The sequence below is a fragment of the Petromyzon marinus genome, chromosome 8 (assembly GCF_048934315.1).
Source record: "Petromyzon marinus isolate PM22_M1 ecotype Great Lakes invasive population chromosome 8, UKy_Petmar_22M1.pri1.0, whole genome shotgun sequence".
Classification (NCBI taxonomy): Eukaryota; Metazoa; Chordata; class Hyperoartia; order Petromyzontiformes; family Petromyzontidae; genus Petromyzon; species Petromyzon marinus.
This window is the reverse complement of record NC_133674.1, coordinates 14,052,308-14,072,510: the sequence shown is the minus strand read 5'-3', so window position 1 is coordinate 14,072,510 and position 20,203 is coordinate 14,052,308. Positions and strand designations below refer to the sequence as shown.

Below are 20,203 nucleotides of genomic sequence, written 5' to 3'. Positions count from 1 at the left end.
TAGCCCCGCCCACTTCCCCCCCCCCCGCCCAGCCTCACGTCCTCTATCTGTTCTTCCACCACCTTCCCACTTCTAGCCCCCCCCCCCGCCCAGCCTCACGTCCTCTATCTGTTCTTGCACCACCCTCCCACTTCTAGCCCCGCCCACTTCCCCCCCCCCCCAGCCTCACGTCATTTTCCCCGAGCGCTCACGTGGCCTCCCCCTACCCCACACCCCCCCTCTCTCTCCCCCCTTGCTCCTCCCCCTTTCTCACCTATATAACCTCTTGCCACGGCAGCTCTCCCGCCGACTTCAGCATTTTCTTGCTGTGGTTGTCGCACCTGATGAAGATCGCTTGTGTTGCGATCGAAACGTCGTGATTTGTTTTCTACCTACGTGACTTTACCGAAAGAACCAAAGAGTATAGTAATTAATTGGCAATACGCGATGCCAGCTACAATCCGTTTGGCCAGCTCTCACAGTGCAAAGTGCAATTGGCTGCAGTGATGGCTCTCATTCCCTGCGGTTGGTGATGGTGTATGTATGTCTGTATACCAGCGGTATGGAGGTGAGGATTGGTGGATCAGACAAATTGTGAAATTTCCTTCCCATATGCATCGAGGTGCCATAACCTGGCTTACAAGGACAAGGTCGGACAGCAAAGTTGGACTTCACTCGTTTCATGTGTTTGGAAAAGTGTGGGTTTTCTCAGGGCGCTCCAGTTTCCTCCTGCGTGTAAACCCTTACGAACTGACAATAACATCTCAATACATAGAGGACCACAGAGCTTGGGGGGTATGGGGGAGGGGGGTAATTTGGCACCAGCTCACCGCCTGGATGCTTTACCGCTCGTCTCTCTTCAAGAGCGAGTGAATATTGTGCAGTGCATTACAAGTTTAAATTATGAATCGTTATTATTAGAGCACATACTTACGTGCGCAGTACCGCAGGTGGATGCCACCAATGTTTGTTCTACACCTGCTGCTGCTGCTGGCTAATCCAGGTGCTGTACTTGGAGATAAAGGTGAACACTCCTGGAGTGCCTGGCTGGGAGCACTGGCGGCCCCAGCTGGCGAGCCCCACCACGTACAACCGCCCATCAGTGTTCAAGCAGGAGACTGCCCCTCCTTTGTTGCCCTGCCATGACAAAAAATATATATACTGTGACACTCCTCTTATCCATGGCTCTATCACTCACATCTCCTATTACTGTTAGGAACCTCCTGGTTACACCACCAGCCCACAGGGGATTATTGTGTCCGTCCGTGCGTCGTGCATCCAAACATGGGAGGGGTGGAGCTGGGTGGAGAGGGGAGGGTGGGGGTGGGGAGGGGAGGGTGGGGAGGGGCTGGGTGGGGGGTGGGAGGGGTGGGGCTGGGTGGGGAGGGGCTGGTCACCCCGTGGTGCCCTTATAAAACTCAACGTTTAACCTACTCACGCCGGCTTGTGCCCGCCCACACAGTCGGGCATATTTGCGGAATACACCACGTGGTGCCGCCGTTGACCCTGGCCATTGACCGAGCAACCCAACGTTCCTACCAGCTCCCTCCGCAGGAATGTGTTATCCGCGGACAAGCGCGATATGTGAGAAATTATATTTGCGAATCACATCCCCGATTAGCACGGTGTCAAATAAGTTCAACATACATACATCTGTGTAACTTTGCAGATGAGTCACCATGAGGTGGTGGGAAATTCAATCTATAATGTTCATTTATCCATCGATAAGTCACGCAGAAGTGCTGTGTGCATCCTACTACGTGCGCATTTTTCTGCACAGACAAAAGAAGTCATCCAGTAGTAGTGGGAAATTCTACGACATGAATGAGAGAAGTTTAACTCTATACAGTATTACACTGCATGCAATATTACATAGCAGTTGGGCTCTTTGTGCCAAGAAGGGAAGTTATGGCAAGATACATTAATGAAGAGCATTATGGTGAATCCATTTGCAATAATCTGACCAACCAAAGTAGATGCGTTTCCAAAATAATTGTTGAATGCGTTTATATCTATCACATTAGACCTTTATATATGTATGAATATTTTATCAAAATAAAGCATATTTTGCCTAGGAGCCATAATGAGATGCTGCTGCAAGTAGTGTAATATTGTAAAGGCGTGCACTGATTTAAATATGTGAATACTACATACAGAATGTTTTCAAACCGTAAAGTTAACTTTTTATTAACGAACCATCCTTTCAGCACTGCAAAAGGAATAACAATCGTTATAAAATGCTGATATGGAAATAATCGCAAAGCGTGTAGAATTACAAACACAATTACAACACAGTTTTCTGAGCGAACGGATTTTGTTTAAACAGCATCTGAGATGTGACTTACCCAACATGCAGATGGGTAACTAGAGACATCAGCACAGAGCATCCTCACATTCACCGATGATCCATAATTGCTCGACGATGCACAGGTTATTTGTGGGACGATGCGAACTGTAACACCGCTTGCAAAGGCTGAAAAATATTAAAATATACACGAGCATTAATAACTGCATGCATAAACAGCACGAAATTAATTAAACGTCTTTCAATTGCACATCTCAAGCCCTGCCAGCAAGTCAGGCGCTGCAGTTCTCGTGCTGTATGTGTTCAGTTGCAGGTGACATTGACTGAGCGAAGTCTCACCGGGGTAGGAGGTCAAGTAGCAAGTTGTTGTTGTGCTGGGGAAACTAGGGCTGTCTGATGGGACGCAAGCCGGTGAGGCGATGTCTGAAATGGGTACACGGCGTGCCAACTCCACCAGGGCCAAGTCATAGTCCTGTGGGAGTGATGTGGAGAATTGCCCATGTGCGATGATTCTCCGCACCGCAAACTTGTGTAGGAAGCGAACGACACCATTGACTGGGTACTGGCCCAGCAGAGCCTGCCAACCTTGAACCTGCAGGCTACAACACAGCGCCGCATTAGAACACATACTGTAAGCGTTTTCACCCACTCCTAATGCAAGTGTAGTCTTCCATGTCAGACAGCGCGTTGATCACATGTTCTCTAATGCTTGTGCCACGCACTACTGCGGACATCTTCACTTTACCTGCATTCAACTTCTGGCGATGCCCGAAGTAGTGCGTGGAAAAAGCTTGAGACAAGATATGCTCACCACACAGATTCACCAAAAAGACCACACCTGAAGAACCACATGTCTGTTTCTAGCTTTGCCAAGAAAAAAATAGAATACATTTGACACTGCATTTATCAGAGGCTTCTGCTAATTGCAAAGCACAGATTCCATAAATGTGTCTTAAATTGCAATTGTCTGCCACTTACCAATGACAAAGTGAGTTTTTGCACGTTTAAATACCAAATTGGATTATAACTGGCGAGTCACCTTGTGTCCAGTAACAGCTGCCACTGCAGAGGAGATGCCCTTTAAAATGTTTGATGTGAGGTAAAGTACACCCCCGATGGATAGGGCAGTAAATAATTACAGTGTACATGACATTTTAACTCTGCTATTTGAAACTAGGTGTTACACAGATATAAAATAAAAAGTACAGGAGAAATTTGTGCAATAATAATGGTCGTGTACCATACTCTGAGTTACAGAAAAGGGGCAAAATACCTGGCATTCTGGGTACAGTGAGCGGCTGTTATCAGCCATCTATCGCCGATGAGTGTTGCATCACATGTAACGTTTCCATTGACCAGACTGGCAAGCCAAGGAGTCTGAATGAGAGAGCCCTGGCCACATGCTGAAAAATAAAATAATAATAAAAAGATTGAGTGACGTCAGCAGCAAATACATTAACAATTAACAATTCAAAAAATATTAAATGATTGATCTAAATCTCGGAAAAGGTTTCATATTTTACACATGAAAACGAATTAAATTGAAAAGTGAGACTTACGATACGAAGGCTTTGGTGTGAAGTGTAGCGGGATATGCAATAACACATCAACATGGAGCAAGTGTGACAAGACATCAGGTCATGTGTTTACATAACCCTTGAAAAAATTAGCTGCTATCATCAAATACATGTTGAGATCAAAAGCATACAACCAGCAATAGCTGTGAAGTGGGATGTTAAACAAATGGAAAAGTAGGACACATTATAAAAGTGTCTTAAAAAGAATGAGTATGGTTCTACATAGATAAATTATCATCGAAAAAGGGAAGAAGAAGAAGATCAGTTCGTGGAACAATGTGTGTGGTGCTGAAGATCACAAATGGTTCAAAGTATCTGCCATAGGCATCAACGCTCAGTTATGAGGATGACACTATAATAATGAAACTGACCATGCAGCTTCTATTCGTCGAAGACAAGAGCTGCATTGCCACCTGAATTACAACCACAGATTAATGGCACCTGTATATATTTTCTGTGCAGACTGATATTATGTTACAATTATATGCAATAAAGTGCGTACCACGAATGGGATCCAAGGGTGTCACGGACGTATACGTCACTTGAAACCCTCTCCCTAGAATCAGACAGCAAAATAAGAATAACAAATTTAAAAAAACATGCAAACATATACACACCTGAAAATGAAAATAGTGAATATGTACAAACTGGATATGTAACAATGGATTGATTGAAATCGATAAATTATTTATGTACATTATATAAATTACACTCATGCTGCATTTATTCTACTTGAGCAAAACAATTATGCAAAAATAAGAAAAATAAACAATACAAACAAGACTAAATATGGGATAAAACAAATTGGTTCTTAATTCCACTTTTGATCCCAGATCGTGACAAATCATTAATCTGCTGGGGGAGAGGGAGTCAATCATTAAGGCCTGGTGTACATTGATATATTTTAAAAAGCAGTCGGTGTGGAGCTTTCACATGCAAAAAATTCCATTGTGTCCTACCTATGGGGTCATAATTTTCATTGTAATAATTTACACAGTCACTGAATAATATCAAGTACCAAAAATGTGGAAAATGCTACGGAACAAACCTGCCAATACTTGTTGCTTAGTCCAAACCAAGGTTATGTTTGAGTAGAGAGATCTGATTGCAGGTGGGACATCTGATCCACAGAATGTTGCCAATTTAGTGTCAGAGGTTGTGATGTTTCCATCGTAAATGTCCACACGTTCATTCAAGCAGTCACAGGATAGACTACAACACAAACAGACGTTAACTCAGACAGAGATCCACCAAGTGACACTTCTTTCAAATGTTTCTTGCCGTTGGTTTTTCACACCTGATGATGACTGTTTGCGTTACAGTCGAAACATCGTGAGAATTTTATTGTTTTATATGTATTATTATTTTATTGTTTCCCTTCAACGTGATTTTACCGAAAGAACCAAGAATATAGAGATCCACCATTTAGCCTAATAGGCTATAGAGGCAAATGCGAATAGCAAGCACCAACTAGTGCGGGCATTGCACAGAAACTGGAGACCACGACTCAGTGCTGATGTTTGCATGCCATGCCAGATTCTCATTTAAGGCCAAATTGATCTATGGGAGGTCTGAGACAAGTTCAGATATCGTGTGTAGCTGTTGCATATTTGACAAGGACTGAGGTTGTTGGGATTATAGTTGAAATCTTTGCTTCATACTCTTTGGTTCTATTCGGTAAAGTCACGAAGGTAAAAAATAAAATAACAAAAATCACGACGTGAATGAATGAGTGGAGTGAGTGAGTGGAGTGAGTAGAGTGAGTGAGTGGAGTGAGTGAGTGGAGTGAGTGAGTGATTGGAGTGAGTGGAGTGAGTGGAGTGAATGAGTGGAGAGAAATAAGCAGCTGTGAAAGTTTGGGATATCACTAGGTGAAGGGACCGTGCTGTCATGAGGACAGCGTTGGAGTGAAAACAGCCAAGCCCAGGTCGCGTCCTTTAAGCTGTGTGCTTCATGTTGAATTCACTCCTAATTAAAACTTTCTCAAATGTCTATGAACATCTTAATACCTGTATTTTTTCAGACAAGGTAAAGCCCTCTTTTTTTTTTACAAATCACTTGATTCATTTATCTATTTTTCATATCACTATGTTACTTTTTGGAATTATGATGGCCAATTCTAAGAAAAAACCCAACCATTCTGCCACTGCTTATGGCACAATTTTGGAGTGGCCCAAAGTGAGTGTGGTTTAGTGGATTACATTTTCTGGAATAATGGAGAATCTCATCAGCAATCTCCCAGATACTGATAGTTTCTGAAAAAAATGTAGAATGGGGCTCCACACATAGGGTTCCATCAATTTGGTAGAATGTTTGGGCGAAAATTGGAACGGTACATTAATTAGTTGGAATCCATTTTTCAGCAAATCCGTGTGACAAAATTATGGAAACGTACAGAAACAAACTCCGCATGCATCAGGCCTTTCATATATAATCTTTCTTCCAACTTCTCAGTGTTTTCAAGGCACAACTCAATCGATAAGCCAGTTAATATTCCTGCCCTATTTCTGCTCTGAAGCCCCAATGTGTGAAATGCAGAACCTATTTTTCTGTTAAAATGTCATTTTAACAATGGAAGTTGGAATTCATTATTTATTGTTAGAAAAGTTCCAGTGGAATTAAAAAATGATAAAATATTGTAAAAATTCACAATAAACAAGTACATTCTTCTTAACTGTAAAACGGTGTGAATCCAAGTAATGTTATTTAATTAACAAGAAATTATCGCTGAGCATGAGGATGCTGTTTTTCATTCAAGGGTTCAATTCAAAGCTCTGCACAGATAGATTTAACAATCCATTGCGCAAGTTATTTTTTTGGGAGATCGTACAGCTCCACACCTACAATATTTCGAATGCACTGGTGGCCTTCAATCCACATGCTAACCAGGCTCAACCCTGACTAGCGTCCAAGATGTGCAAGCGAACGGGCATGTACATCGTATTTTAGCCATAGGAAAACGTGACATTTGGGTGGTATCGTATACAAACCTCAACAAGGTAAACTGAAGAAGTAGAACTTTGCCAGGAGATGCTGTTATCATCCACGTGTAAGGCGTACTCCCACCACACTGGCTGCCAAAGTTACTTGAAAGAATCGTTCCATTTGCATTACTAAGCTCTGTAGAGCACCGGCGATTGGCTGTTGACAAACGGGGAAAAGATTACCATCATTACTGAATGACACTGAAATAATACAACATGCAAATTAAGTTTTCTCACAGTACAAACATTTAGTTAAATTCTAGTGAAAGATTTTGCAACATACACACCACTGCAAATGACACTTGCATCTTCAATGTGGCTGCAGTCATGCTGCCCCCATGGGCGATGAGAACATGATCCCAGGATGGATTCAGAACCAGTGCAACTGACATCATCCAGCCATATGGGGCCATTGCCCTGACCAAAGTAGGCAACTTGTGGGGCAGAAATAGCAGCCCCACAGCCGACCATGCGACAGACGACCTGGGCATCGTTAATATCCCAGGAATCATCACAGACCGTGCCCCAGGAACCATCAAAGAGGACCTCCACTCTGCCTTGACATGGCCCTCCTCCTCCAACCAGGCGAATGGTTGGATCTGTGGAGTGAACAGAATGCAGAAAAGTAATTGTTTAGAAAACGATGTACGTTGGACTTCTTTGCGGAATGTACGTAGCCAACCAAATATTTTGACACCATTTTATGGATGTTTAGATTACGTCATGATAACACATAAACTAGCCGTGCTGATGTGATTTTTTTAGGAGAAAATATTTGTTTGCATTTATTGGTCTTGGATAAGAAATCTAGAAAATGCGAATAACACAGTTGTAATCCATATTTTCTTTTGAGTTTTAGTAGAATCACGTGGCTCTTTCATCACACAATCCACACCACACCGCATTGGTGCGAAAACATTTTCTTTAAATGTTGGTGGGGAACTGATGACAAGATCTGCAATTATTTCCCCCCAAACCAACGCGGATTATTGGATTCCTGCTGTATTCTGCGTTGTATGTATAATTTTGCATCATAAACCATTAAAGATAATAACCAGAATGGTGTTTCGTAACTCATCATCGTTACTTTTTTATATGGTCCTTTCACTGGATTTTACAATGAAAATGAAAAAGAAGGACTTTACATTGCATAAATTTCGTAGTTATATTAAAGTAGCAATAACCATTATGAACACAGACACTATATAATTATAGGTGAATAAGAACTCCACCAAAGTGAAAAAATATGTTCATGGATTGTCAAATAACACAATAAGTGACATGGCAAAGGAAAGCCGTTATCCAGTAGTGGATTGAGAATAGCCATAAATTATTTAATTAGTATGGATGATGTTGACAATGATACACAAAAATTCTGCTACCAATGATGTTACATGGGTGGTTTTTGTTACGAATATTCCATATACTTCGAATTACAACCAACTTTTGATTTTAAAAAAAATGAATGAATATGCACATCGATTTACTGACAAATGCCATCTCGCCAATAGGTTGAGTTTTCAGCTGCCTTGTAGTGGGTAATGTGCTTTTAGAACTGTCATCAATGAAGCAAATTTTAAAACGGGTTTCCCTTTAGCTGAGGTATAGACAGTGCAATTCATACATATGCAGTAATATTTATCATAAACTCTAGCATTGTAATATTGCCTTCTGTATATTAGATGCATGTTAGCGCTTGAAGTTTTAACTAAACATATTTTGAGATGTACCCACCACTGCAAATGACACCAGCATCTTCAGCATGAACACAGTTGTGTTGCCCCCATGGCAGGTGAGGACAATTTCCTAAAGAGGACTCCGACCCATTGCATGTCACATCATCCAGCCAGATGGTGCCATTGCCCTGACCAAAGTAGGCATTTGATTGGGCAGAAAGAGCAGCTCCACAGCCGACCTTTCGGCAGACAACCTGGGCATCATTGATGTCCCAGAAATCATCACAGACCGTGCCCCAGGACCCAGCATAGAGGACCTCCACTCTGCCTTGACATGGGCTTCCTCCAACCAGGCGAATGGCTGTCTCTGCGGATTCAAGAAATGAACACTGAATGAATTGTCAAGCTTTACTATACACTATTGTGAGATCCTTATGTTTATTTTTTCCTAACGTTGATTATTTGAAAAGTCAACCTTTTTTAAAAATGTGGTTGTTATGCATATTAGATAGACATCCATTTAAAACTAACTTTTGATTTTAAAAAGGTATGAATTTGCATCTCCATTTATTGACAAATTTATACTCACCAGGGGGTTGAGTTGTTGGCTGCCTTGTAGTGGTTGATGTACTTGTTTGAGCTGTAACCAATTAAGATTTCTCACTTTAAAAATGGTATTTAATTGACCAATAAAATTCAACATACTGTATGAACATTTTGTAATGTATACAATATACAGCAAAACATTACCATTTAATATAAAAAAAATACATTTGGAACTTTTATTAAAACATATTTTGAGATGTACACACCGCTGCAAACGACGCTAGCATCTTCACTGTGGCTACAGTCATGCTGTCCCCATGGGCGATGAGAACATGGTCCCAGAAAGGATTCAGAACCATTGCATCTGACATCATCCAGCCAGATGGTGCCAATGCCCTGACCAAAGTAGGCATTTGATGGGGCAGAAAGAGCAGCTCCACAGCCGACCATACGACAGACAACCTGGGCATCAATGATGTCCCAGAAATCATCACAGACCGTGCCCCAGGACCCATAATAGAGGACTTCCACTCTGCCTTGACATGGGCCTCCTCCTCCAACCAGGCGAATCGCTGATTCTGGAGAGAAAGTGATTGATGAACGTCAATATATCACACATGCTCCCATTTGGAACCAAACTTTCATTGGAGGACGTATCAATTTTAGATCAATTTAAAAGTCTTAACTCACCAATTGGTTGAGATGTCGGCTGCCTTGTAGTGGGTGATGAGCTTGTTTGAGCTGCAACCAAAAAATTGAATGTTAAAATGTGTTTTCCTTTATCTGAGGTATGGCCAGTGAAATTCATAAATATACAGTACTATATATAATATACTTTGTCATTGTAATATAACTTTTATATATTGGAAGCATATTAGCACTTAAAGTTTTAACAAAATATATTTTGAGATGTACACACCACTGCAAATGACACCAGCATCTTCAGCATGAACACAGTTGTGTTGCCCCCATAAAAGGTGAGGACAATTTCCTAGAGAGGCTTCGGATCCATTGCATGTCACATCATCCAGCCAGATGGTGCCATTGCCCTGACCAAAGTAGGCATTTGATGGGGCAGAAAGAGCAGCTCCACAGCCGACCTTTCGGCAGACAACCTGCGCATCATTGATGTCCCAGAAATCATCACAGACCGTGCCCCAGGACCCAGCATAGAGGACCTCCACTCTGCCTTGACATGGGCTTCCTCCTCCTCCAACCAGGCGAATGGCTGTCTCTGTGCATTAAAGAAATGTACACTGAATACATTGGCAAGCTTTACTATACACTATTGTGAGATCCTTATGTTTATTTTTTCCTAACGTTGATTATTTGAAAAGTCAACCTTTTTTAAAAATGTGGTTGTTATGCATATTAGATAGACATCCATTTAAAACGAACTTTTGATTTTAAAAAGGTTTGAATTTGCATCTCCATTTATTGACAAATTTATACTCACCAGGGGGTTGAGTTGTTGGCTGCCTTGTAGTGGTTGATGTACTTGTTTGAGCTGTAACCAATTAAGATTTCTCACTTTAAAAATGGTATTTAATTGACCAATAAAATTCAACATACTGTATGAACATTTTGTAATGTATACAATATACAGCAAAACATTACCATTTAATATAAAAAAATACATTTGGAACTTTTATTAAAACATATTTTGAGATGTACACACCGCTGCAAACGACGCTAGCATCTTCACTGTGGCTACAGTCATGCTGTCCCCATGGGCGATGAGAACATGGTCCCAGAAAGGATTCAGAACCATTGCATCTGACATCATCCAGCCAGATGGTGCCAATGCCCTGACCAAAGTAGGCATTTGATGGGGCAGAAAGAGCAGCTCCACAGCCGACCATACGACAGACAACCTGGGCATCAATGATGTCCCAGAAATCATCACAGACCGTGCCCCAGGACCCAGAATAGAGGACTTCCACTCTGCCTTGACATGGGCCTCCTCCTCCAACCAGGCGAATCGCTGATTCTGGAGAGAAAGTGATTGATGAACGTCAATATATCACACATGCTCCCATTTGGAACCACACTTTCATTGGAGGACGTATCAATTTTACATCAATTAAAAAGTCTAAACTCACCAATTGGTTGAGATGTCGGCTGCCTTGTAGTGGGTGATGAGCTTGTTTGAGCTGCAACCAAAAAAGTGAATGTTAAAATGTGTTTTCCTTTATCTGAGGTATAGCCAGTGACATTCATAAATATACAGTACTATATATAATATACTTTGTCATTGTAATATAACCTTTATATACTGGAAGCATATTAGCACTTAAAGTTTTAACAAAACATATTTTGAGATGTACACACCACTGCAAATGACACCAGCATCTTCAGCATGAACACAGTTGTGTTGCCCCCATGAAAGGTGAGGGCAATTTCCTAGAGAGGCTTCGGATCCATTGCATGTCACATCATCCAGCCAGATGGTGCCATTGCCCTGACCAAAGTAGGCATTTGATGGGGCAGAAAGAGCAGCTCCACAGCCGACCTTTCGGCAGACAACCTGGGCATCATTGATGTCCCAGAAATCATCGCAGACCGTGCCCCAGGACCCAGCATAGAGGACCTCCACTCTGCCTTGACATGGGCTTCCTCCTCCTCCAACCAGGCGAATGGCTGTCTCTGCGGATTAAAGAAATGTACACTGAATACATTGGCAAGCTTTACTATACACTATTGTGAGATCCTTATGTTTATTTTTTCCTAACGTTGATGATTTGAAAAGGCAACCTTTTAAAAAAATGTGGTTGTTATGCATATTAGATAGACATCCATTTAAAACGAACTTTTGATTTTAAAAAGGTATGAATTTGCATCTCCATTTATTGACAAATTTATACTCACCAGGGGGTTGAGTTGTTGGCTGCCTTGTAGTGGTTGATGTACTTGTTTGAGCTGTAACCAATTAAGATTTCTCACTTTAAAAATGGTATTTAATTGACCAATAAAATTCAACATACTGTATGAACATTTTGTAATGTATACAGTATACAGCAAAACATTACCATTTAATATTAAAAAATATACATTTGGAACTTTTATTAAAACATATTTTGAGATGTACACACCGCTGCAAACGACGCTAGCATCTTCACTGTGGCTACAGTCATGCTGTCCCCATGGGCGATGAGAACATGGTCCCAGAAAGGATTCAGAACCATTGCATCTGACATCATCCAGCCAGATGGTGCCAATGCCCTGACCAAAGTAGGCATTTGATGGGGAAGAAAGAGCAACTCCACAGCCGACCATACGACAGACAACCTGGGCATCAATGATGTCCCAGAAATCATCACAGACCGTGCCCCAGGACCCAGAATAGAAGACTTCCACTCTGCCTTGACATGGGCCTCCTCCTCCAACCAGGCGAATCGCTGATTCTGGAGAGAAAGTGATTGATGAACGTCAATATATCACACATGCTCCCATTTGGAACCACACTTTCATTGGAGGACGTATCAATTTTACATCAATTAAAAAGTCTAAACTCACCAATTGGTTGAGATGTCGGCTGCCTTGTAGTGGGTGATGAGCTTGTTTGAGCTGCAACCAAAAAAGTGAATGTTAAAATGTGTTTTCCTTTATCTGAGGTATGGCCAGTGAAATTCATAAATATACAGTACTATATATAATATACTTTGTCATTGTAATATAACTTATATATATTGGAAGCATATTAGCACTTAAAGTTTTAACAAAATATATTTTGAGATGTACACACCACTGCAAATGACACCAGCATCTTCAGCATGAACACAGTTGTGTTGCCCCCATAAAAGGTGAGGACAATTTCCTAGAGAGGCTTCGGATCCATTGCATGTCACATCATCCAGCCAGATGGTGCCATTGCCCTGACCAAAGTAGGCATTTGATGGGGCAGAAAGAGCAGCTCCACAGCCGACCTTTCGGCAGACAACCTGGGCATCATTGATGTCCCAGAAATCATCGCAGACCGTGCCCCAGGACCCAGCATAGAGGACCTCCACTCTGCCTTGACATGGGCTTCCTCCTCCTCCAACCAGGCGAATGGCTGTCTCTGCGGATTAAAGAAATGTACACTGAATACATTGGCAAGCTTTACTATACACTATTGTGAGATCCTTATGTTTATTTTTTCCTAACGTTGATGATTTGAAAAGGCAACCTTTTTAAAAAATGTGGTTGTTATGCATATTAGATAGACATCCATTTAAAACGAACTTTTGATTTTTAAAAGGTATGAATTTGCATCTCCATTTATTGACAAATTTATACTCACCAGGGGGTTGAGTTGTTGGCTGCCTTGTAGTGGTTGATGTACTTGTTTGAGCTGTAACCAATTAAGATTTCTCACTTTAAAAATGGTATTTAATTGACCAATAAAATTCAACATACTGTATGAACATTTTGTAATGTATACAATATACAGCAAAACATTACCATTTAATATTAAAAAATACATTTGGAACTTTTATTAAAACATATTTTGAGATGTACACACCGCTGCAAACGACGCTAGCATCTTCACTGTGGCTACAGTCATGCTGTCCCCATGGGCGATGAGAACATGGTCCCAGAAAGGATTCAGAACCATTGCATCTGACATCATCCAGCCAGATGGTGCCAATGCCCTGACCAAAGTAGGCATTTGATGGGGAAGAAAGAGCAACTCCACAGCCGACCATACGACAGACAACCTGGGCATCAATGATGTCCCAGAAATCATCACAGACCGTGCCCCAGGACCCAGAATAGAAGACTTCCACTCTGCCTTGACATGGGCCTCCTCCTCCAACCAGGCGAATCGCTGATTCTGGAGAGAAAGTGATTGATGAACGTCAATATATCACACATGCTCCCATTTGGAACCACACTTTCATTGGAGGACGTATCAATTTTAGATCAATTAAAAAGTCTAAACTCACCAATTGGTTGAGATGTCGGCTGCCTTGTAGTGGGTGATGAGCTTGTTTGAGCTGCAACCAAAAAAGTGAATGTTAAAATGTGTTTTCCTTTATCTGAGGTATGGCCAGTGAAATTCATAAATATACAGTACTATATATAATATACTTTGTCATTGTAATATAACTTATATATATTGGAAGCATATTAGCACTTAAAGTTTTAACAAAATATATTTTGAGATGTACACACCACTGCAAATGACACCAGCATCTTCAGCATGAACACAGTTGTGTTGCCCCCATAAAAGGTGAGGACAATTTCCTAGAGAGGCTTCGGATCCATTGCATGTCACATCATCCAGCCAGATGATGCCATTGCCCTGACCAAAGTAGGCATTTGATGGGGCAGAAAGAGCAGCTCCACAGCCGACCTTTCGGCAGACAACCTGGGCATCATTGATGTCCCAGAAATCATCGCAGACCGTGCCCCAGGACCCAGCATAGAGGACCTCCACTCTGCCTTGACATGGGCTTCCTCCTCCTCCAACCAGGCGAATGGCTGTCTCTGCGGATTAAAGAAATGTACACTGAATACATTGGCAAGCTTTACTATACACTATTGTGAGATCCTTATGTTTATTTTTTCCTAACGTTGATGATTTGAAAAGGCAACCTTTTTAAAAAATGTGGTTGTTATGCATATTAGATAGACATCCATTTAAAACGAACTTTTGATTTTTAAAAGGTATGAATTTGCATCTCCATTTATTGACAAATTTATACTCACCAGGGGGTTGAGTTGTTGGCTGCCTTGTAGTGGTTGATGTACTTGTTTGAGCTGTAACCAATTAAGATTTCTCACTTTAAAAATGGTATTTAATTGACCAATAAAATTCAACATACTGTATGAACATTTTGTAATGTATACAATATACAGCAAAACATTACCATTTAATATAAAAAAATACATTTGGAACTTTTATTAAAACATATTTTGAGATGTACACACCGCTGCAAACGACGCTAGCATCTTCACTGTGGCTACAGTCATGCTGTCCCCATGGGCGATGAGAACATGGTCCCAGAAAGGATTCAGAACCATTGCATCTGACATCATCCAGCCAGATGGTGCCAATGCCCTGACCAAAGTAGGCATTTGATGGGGCAGAAAGAGCAGCTCCACAGCCGACCATACGACAGACAACCTGGGCATCAATGATGTCCCAGAAATCATCACAGACCGTGCCCCAGGACCCAGAATAGAAGACTTCCACTCTGCCTTGACATGGGCCTCCTCCTCCAACCAGGCGAATCGCTGATTCTGGAGAGAAAGTGATTGATGAACGTCAATATATCACACATGCTCCCATTTGGAACCACACTTTCATTGGAGGACGTATCAATTTTACATCAATTAAAAAGTCTAAACTCACCAATTGGTTGAGATGTCGGCTGCCTTGTAGTGGGTGATGAGCTTGTTTGAGCTGCAACCAAAAAAGTGAATGTTAAAATGTGTTTTCCTTTATCTGAGGTATGGCCAGTGACATTCATAAATATACAGTACTATATATAATATACTTTGTCATTGTAATATAACCTTTATATACTGGAAGCATATTAGCACTTAAAGTTTTAACAAAACATATTTTGAGATGTACACACCACTGCAAATGACACCAGCATCTTCAGCATGAACACAGTTGTGTTGCCCCCATGAAAGGTGAGGACAATTTCCTAGAGAGGCTTCGGATCCATTGCATGTCACATCATCCAGCCAGATGATGCCATTGCCCTGACCAAAGTAGGCATTTGATGGGGCAGAAAGAGCAGCTCCACAGCCGACCTTTCGGCAGACAACCTGGGCATCATTGATGTCCCAGAAATCATCGCAGACCGTGCCCCAGGACCCAGCATAGAGGACCTCCACTCTGCCTTGACATGGGCTTCCTCCTCCTCCAACCAGGCGAATGGCTGTCTCTGCGGATTAAAGAAATGTACACTGAATACATTGGCAAGCTTTACTATACACTATTGTGAGATCCTTATGTTTATTTTTTCCTAACGTTGATTATTTGAAAAGTCAACCTTTTTTAAAATGTGGTTGTTATGCATATTAGATAGACATCCATTTAAAACGAACTTTTGATTTTAAAAAGGTATGAATTTGCATCTCCATTTATTGACAAATTTATACTCACCAGGGGGTTGAGTTGTTGGCTGCCTTGGAGTGGTTGATGTACTTGTTTGAGCTGTAACCAATTAAGATTTCTCACTTTAAAAATGGTATTTAATTGACCAATAAAATTCAACATACTGTATGAACATTTTGTAATGTATACAATATACAGCAAAACATTACCATTTAATATAAAAAAATACATTTGGAACTTTTATTAAAACATATTTTGAGATGTACACACCGCTGCAAACGACGCTAGCATCTTCACTGTGGCTACAGTCATGCTGTCCCCATGGGCGATGAGAACATGGTCCCAGAAAGGATTCAGAACCATTGCATCTGACATCATCCAGCCAGATGGTGCCAATGCCCTGACCAAAGTAGGCATTTGATGGGGCAGAAAGAGCAGCTCCACAGCCGACCATACGACAGACAACCTGGGCATCATTGATGTCCCAGAAATCATCACAGACCGTGCCCCAGGACCCAGAATAGAGGACTTCCACTCTGCCTTGACATGGGCCTCCTCCTCCAACCAGGCGAATCGCTGATTCTGGAGAGAAAGTGATTGATGAACGTCAATATATCACACATGCTCCCATTTGGAACCACACTTTCATTGGAGGACGTATCAATTTTACATCAATTAAAAAGTCTAAACTCACCAATTGGTTGAGATGTCGGCTGCCTTGTAGTGGGTGATGAGCTTGTTTGAGCTGCAACCAAAAAAGTGAATGTTAAAATGTGTTTTCCTTTATCTGAGGTATGGCCAGTGACATTCATAAATAAACAGTACTATATATAATATACTTTGTCATTGTAATATAACCTTTATATACTGGAAGCATATTAGCACTAAAAGTTTTAACAAAACATATTTTGAGATGTACACACCACTGCAAATGACACCAGCATCTTCAGCATGAACACAGTTGTGTTGCCCCCATGGCAGGTGAGGACAATTTCCTAGAGAGGACTCGGATCCATTGCATATCACATCATCCAGCCAGATGGTGCCATTGCCCTGACCAAAGTAGGCATTTGATGGGGCAGAAAGAGCAGCTCCACAGCCGATCTTTCGGCAGACAACCTGGGCATCATTCATGTCCCAGTAATCATCACAGACCGTGCCCCAGGAGCCATTAAAGAGGACCTCCACTCTGCCTTGACATGGGCTTCCTCCTCCGCCAACCAGGCGAATGGCTGTCTCTGCGGATTAAAGAAATGTACACTGAATACATTGGCAAGCTTCACTATATACCATTGTGCGATTATTATGTTTATTCTTTCCTAACTTTGATGATTTGAAAAGTCAATATTTTTAAAATGTGTTCTTTATTATGCATATTACATAGAGCTCCATTTACAACCATCTTTTGATTTTAAAAATGTATGAATTTGCATCGCCATTTATTGACAAATTTATACTCACCAGGGGCTTGGGTTGTTGGCTGCCTTGTAGTGGTTGATGCACTTGTTTGAGCTGTAACCAATTAAGATTGCTAATTTTAAAAGTTGTATTCAATTGACCGACAAAGTAAAAAAACTGAATGAACATTTTGTCATTCATATAATATACAGCAAAACATTACCATTTAATATTAGAAAAAGAACATTTGGAACTTTTATTAAAACATATTTTGAGATGTACACACCGCTGCAAATGACACTAGCATCTTCACTGTGGCTACAGTCATGCTGTCCCCATGGGCGATGAGAACATGGTCCCAGAAAGGATTCAGAACCATTGCATCTGACATCATCCAGCCAGATGGTGCCAATACCCTGGCCAAAGTAGGCATTTGATGGGGCAGAAAGAGCAACTCCACAGCCAACCATGCGACAGACAACCTGGGCATCATTGATGTCCCAGAAATCATCACAGACCGAGCCCCAGGACCCAGAATAGAGGACTTCCACTCTGCCTTGACATGAGCTTCCTCCTCCAATCAGCCGAATCGCTGATTCTGGAGAGATGGTGATTGTAAAAAGCCAATAGTTTATGTATATAAAAGGGAAATTTGTGAATGTGTGTCAGTTCAAAAGGCTTAGCGTACTTCCCGACATGCAACAAACTTGAAATTTGCCATGTGGGTACTTTCCAGACTGGACACCATGCAAACATTATAAAAATACACTTTTTTGGGGGGGGGGGAGCTCAATAATGCATTTTTATTTGCACGGCAAGTGAGCTGTGACGTCAAATCTGTCATGTGACCCACGCACGTGGAAGCGTAACGCATTGTAGTGTAGTGGTTAGCGCACTGTGTCTGTCTGTGTGTGTGGAAGCGTAACGCATTGTAGTGTAGTGGTTAGCAAGCTGTGTATGTGTGTGTCTGTGTGTCTGTCTGTGTGTGTGTGTCTGTGTGTGTGTGTCTGTGTGTGTGTCTGTGTGTGTGTGTCTGTGTGTGTGTCTGTGTGTGTCTGTGTGTGTGTCTGTCTGTGTGTGGAAGCGTAACGCATTGTAGTGTAGTGATTAGCGTGCCGCGCTACGAACCCGGCGACCCGAGTTCGATTCCCTCACGGCCTCCACCGGTGACAATTATGTTAACCGGTCCTGGGCCTCCCCTAGGTCGACTCAGCCTCAAACGAGTAACTCGTGTGGTGTGTGAACATCGCCACTGGGGAGACAAAGGCGGCCGGGCGTGGTGCTGGCCACCCACCCCCTTCGTGTGCCGTGCCGGCCTTCATAGGTGCTCGCTAACAGCACTTGCCCCCGACAGTCTCACAGGCTACATGGGGGATCTTTGTCTTTATCCTGAGTGTGTGGGGGGAGGGCAGCGACTGCGTAGCGATTTGTGCGCTGCGCTACGAACCCGGCGACCCAAGTTCGATTCCTGCTCACAGCCACCGCTGGTGACGATTATTTGAACCGGTCCTGGTAACTATATAAAATAAACTCATTATAATATTACCTTTATATATTTGACGCATTTTAGCACTTAAAGCGTTAAACAAACATATTTTGAGATGTACCCACCACTGCAAATGACACCAGCATCTTCAGCATGAACACAGTTGTGTTGCCCCCATGGCAGGTGAGGACAATTTCCTAAAGAGGACTCCGACCCATTGCATGTCACATCATCCAGCCAGATGGTGCCATTGCCCTGACCAAAGTAGGCATATGATTGGGCAGAAAGAGCAGCTCCACAGCCGACCTTTCGGCAGACAACCTGGGCATCATTGATGTTCCAGTAATCATCACAGACCGTGCCCCAGGAGCCATTATAGAGGACCTCCACTCTGCCTTGACATGGGCCTCCTCCTCCTCCAACCAGGCGAATGGCTGTCTCTGTGGATTAAAGATATGCACACTGAATAAATTGGCGAGCTTCACTATATACCATTGTGAGATTCTTATGTTTATTCTTTCCTAACTTTGATTATTTGAAAGTCAACTTTTTTTAAATGTGTTTTTTGTTATGCATGTTACATAGACCTTCATTTACAACCATCTTTTGATTTGAAAAATGTATGAATTTGCATCGCCATGTATTGACAAATTTATACTCACCAGGGGCTTGGGTTGTTGGCTGCCTTGTAGTGGTTGATGCACTTGTTTGAGCTGTAACCAATTAAGATTGCTAATTTTAAAAGTTGTATTTAATTGACCGACAAAAGTAAAAAAAAACTGAATGACCATTTTGTCATTCATATAATATACAGCAAAACATTACCATTTAATATTAGAAAAATAACATTTGGAACTTTTATTAAAACATATTTTGAGATGTACACACCGCTGCAAATGACACTAGCATCTTCACTGTGGCTACAGTCATGCTGTCCCCATGGGCGATGAGAATATGGTCCCAGAAAGGATTCAGAACCATTGCATCTGACATCATCCAACCAGATTGTGCCAATACCCTGGCCAAAGTAGGTATTTGATGGGGCAGAAAGAGCAACTCCACAGCCAACCATGCGACAGACAACCTGGGCATCATTGATGTCCCAGAAATCATCACAGACCGAGCCCCAGGACCCAGAATAGAGGACTTCCACTCTGCCTTGACATGAGCTTCCTCCTCCAATCAGCCGAATCGC

The 20,203-nt window shown here is 41.9% G+C and overlaps 1 protein-coding gene across 1 annotated transcript in view; it reads right to left on the bottom strand.

Annotated features, from left to right (window-relative positions):
- LOC116940253 (scavenger receptor cysteine-rich domain-containing protein DMBT1-like) overlaps positions 1–20,203 on the bottom strand; it is a 38,214-nt gene that overhangs the window by 3,489 nt on the left and 14,522 nt on the right. Inside the window, exons 11-46 of the mRNA XM_076065668.1 lie at positions 19,671–19,721; positions 19,134–19,448; positions 17,586–17,636; positions 17,048–17,362; positions 16,819–16,869; positions 16,395–16,706; positions 16,173–16,223; positions 15,637–15,951; positions 15,408–15,458; positions 14,984–15,295; positions 14,762–14,812; positions 14,225–14,539; positions 13,996–14,046; positions 13,572–13,883; positions 13,350–13,400; positions 12,813–13,127; positions 12,584–12,634; positions 12,160–12,471; positions 11,936–11,986; positions 11,399–11,713; positions 11,170–11,220; positions 10,746–11,057; positions 10,524–10,574; positions 9,987–10,301; positions 9,758–9,808; positions 9,334–9,645; positions 9,111–9,161; positions 8,580–8,888; positions 7,133–7,444; positions 6,852–7,002; positions 4,910–5,073; positions 4,364–4,417; positions 3,558–3,687; positions 2,624–2,883; positions 2,325–2,452; positions 914–1,116 (exon numbers count right to left, since the gene is read on the bottom strand). Of these exons, the coding sequence (XP_075921783.1) occupies positions 952–1,116; positions 2,325–2,452; positions 2,624–2,883; positions 3,558–3,687; positions 4,364–4,417; positions 4,910–5,073; positions 6,852–7,002; positions 7,133–7,444; positions 8,580–8,888; positions 9,111–9,161; positions 9,334–9,645; positions 9,758–9,808; positions 9,987–10,301; positions 10,524–10,574; positions 10,746–11,057; positions 11,170–11,220; positions 11,399–11,713; positions 11,936–11,986; positions 12,160–12,471; positions 12,584–12,634; positions 12,813–13,127; positions 13,350–13,400; positions 13,572–13,883; positions 13,996–14,046; positions 14,225–14,539; positions 14,762–14,812; positions 14,984–15,295; positions 15,408–15,458; positions 15,637–15,951; positions 16,173–16,223; positions 16,395–16,706; positions 16,819–16,869; positions 17,048–17,362; positions 17,586–17,636; positions 19,134–19,448; positions 19,671–19,721 (6,464 nt within the window). The 3' untranslated portion in view covers positions 914–951. The remainder of the gene's footprint in view (positions 1–913; positions 1,117–2,324; positions 2,453–2,623; positions 2,884–3,557; positions 3,688–4,363; positions 4,418–4,909; positions 5,074–6,851; positions 7,003–7,132; positions 7,445–8,579; positions 8,889–9,110; positions 9,162–9,333; positions 9,646–9,757; positions 9,809–9,986; positions 10,302–10,523; positions 10,575–10,745; positions 11,058–11,169; positions 11,221–11,398; positions 11,714–11,935; positions 11,987–12,159; positions 12,472–12,583; positions 12,635–12,812; positions 13,128–13,349; positions 13,401–13,571; positions 13,884–13,995; positions 14,047–14,224; positions 14,540–14,761; positions 14,813–14,983; positions 15,296–15,407; positions 15,459–15,636; positions 15,952–16,172; positions 16,224–16,394; positions 16,707–16,818; positions 16,870–17,047; positions 17,363–17,585; positions 17,637–19,133; positions 19,449–19,670; positions 19,722–20,203) is intronic.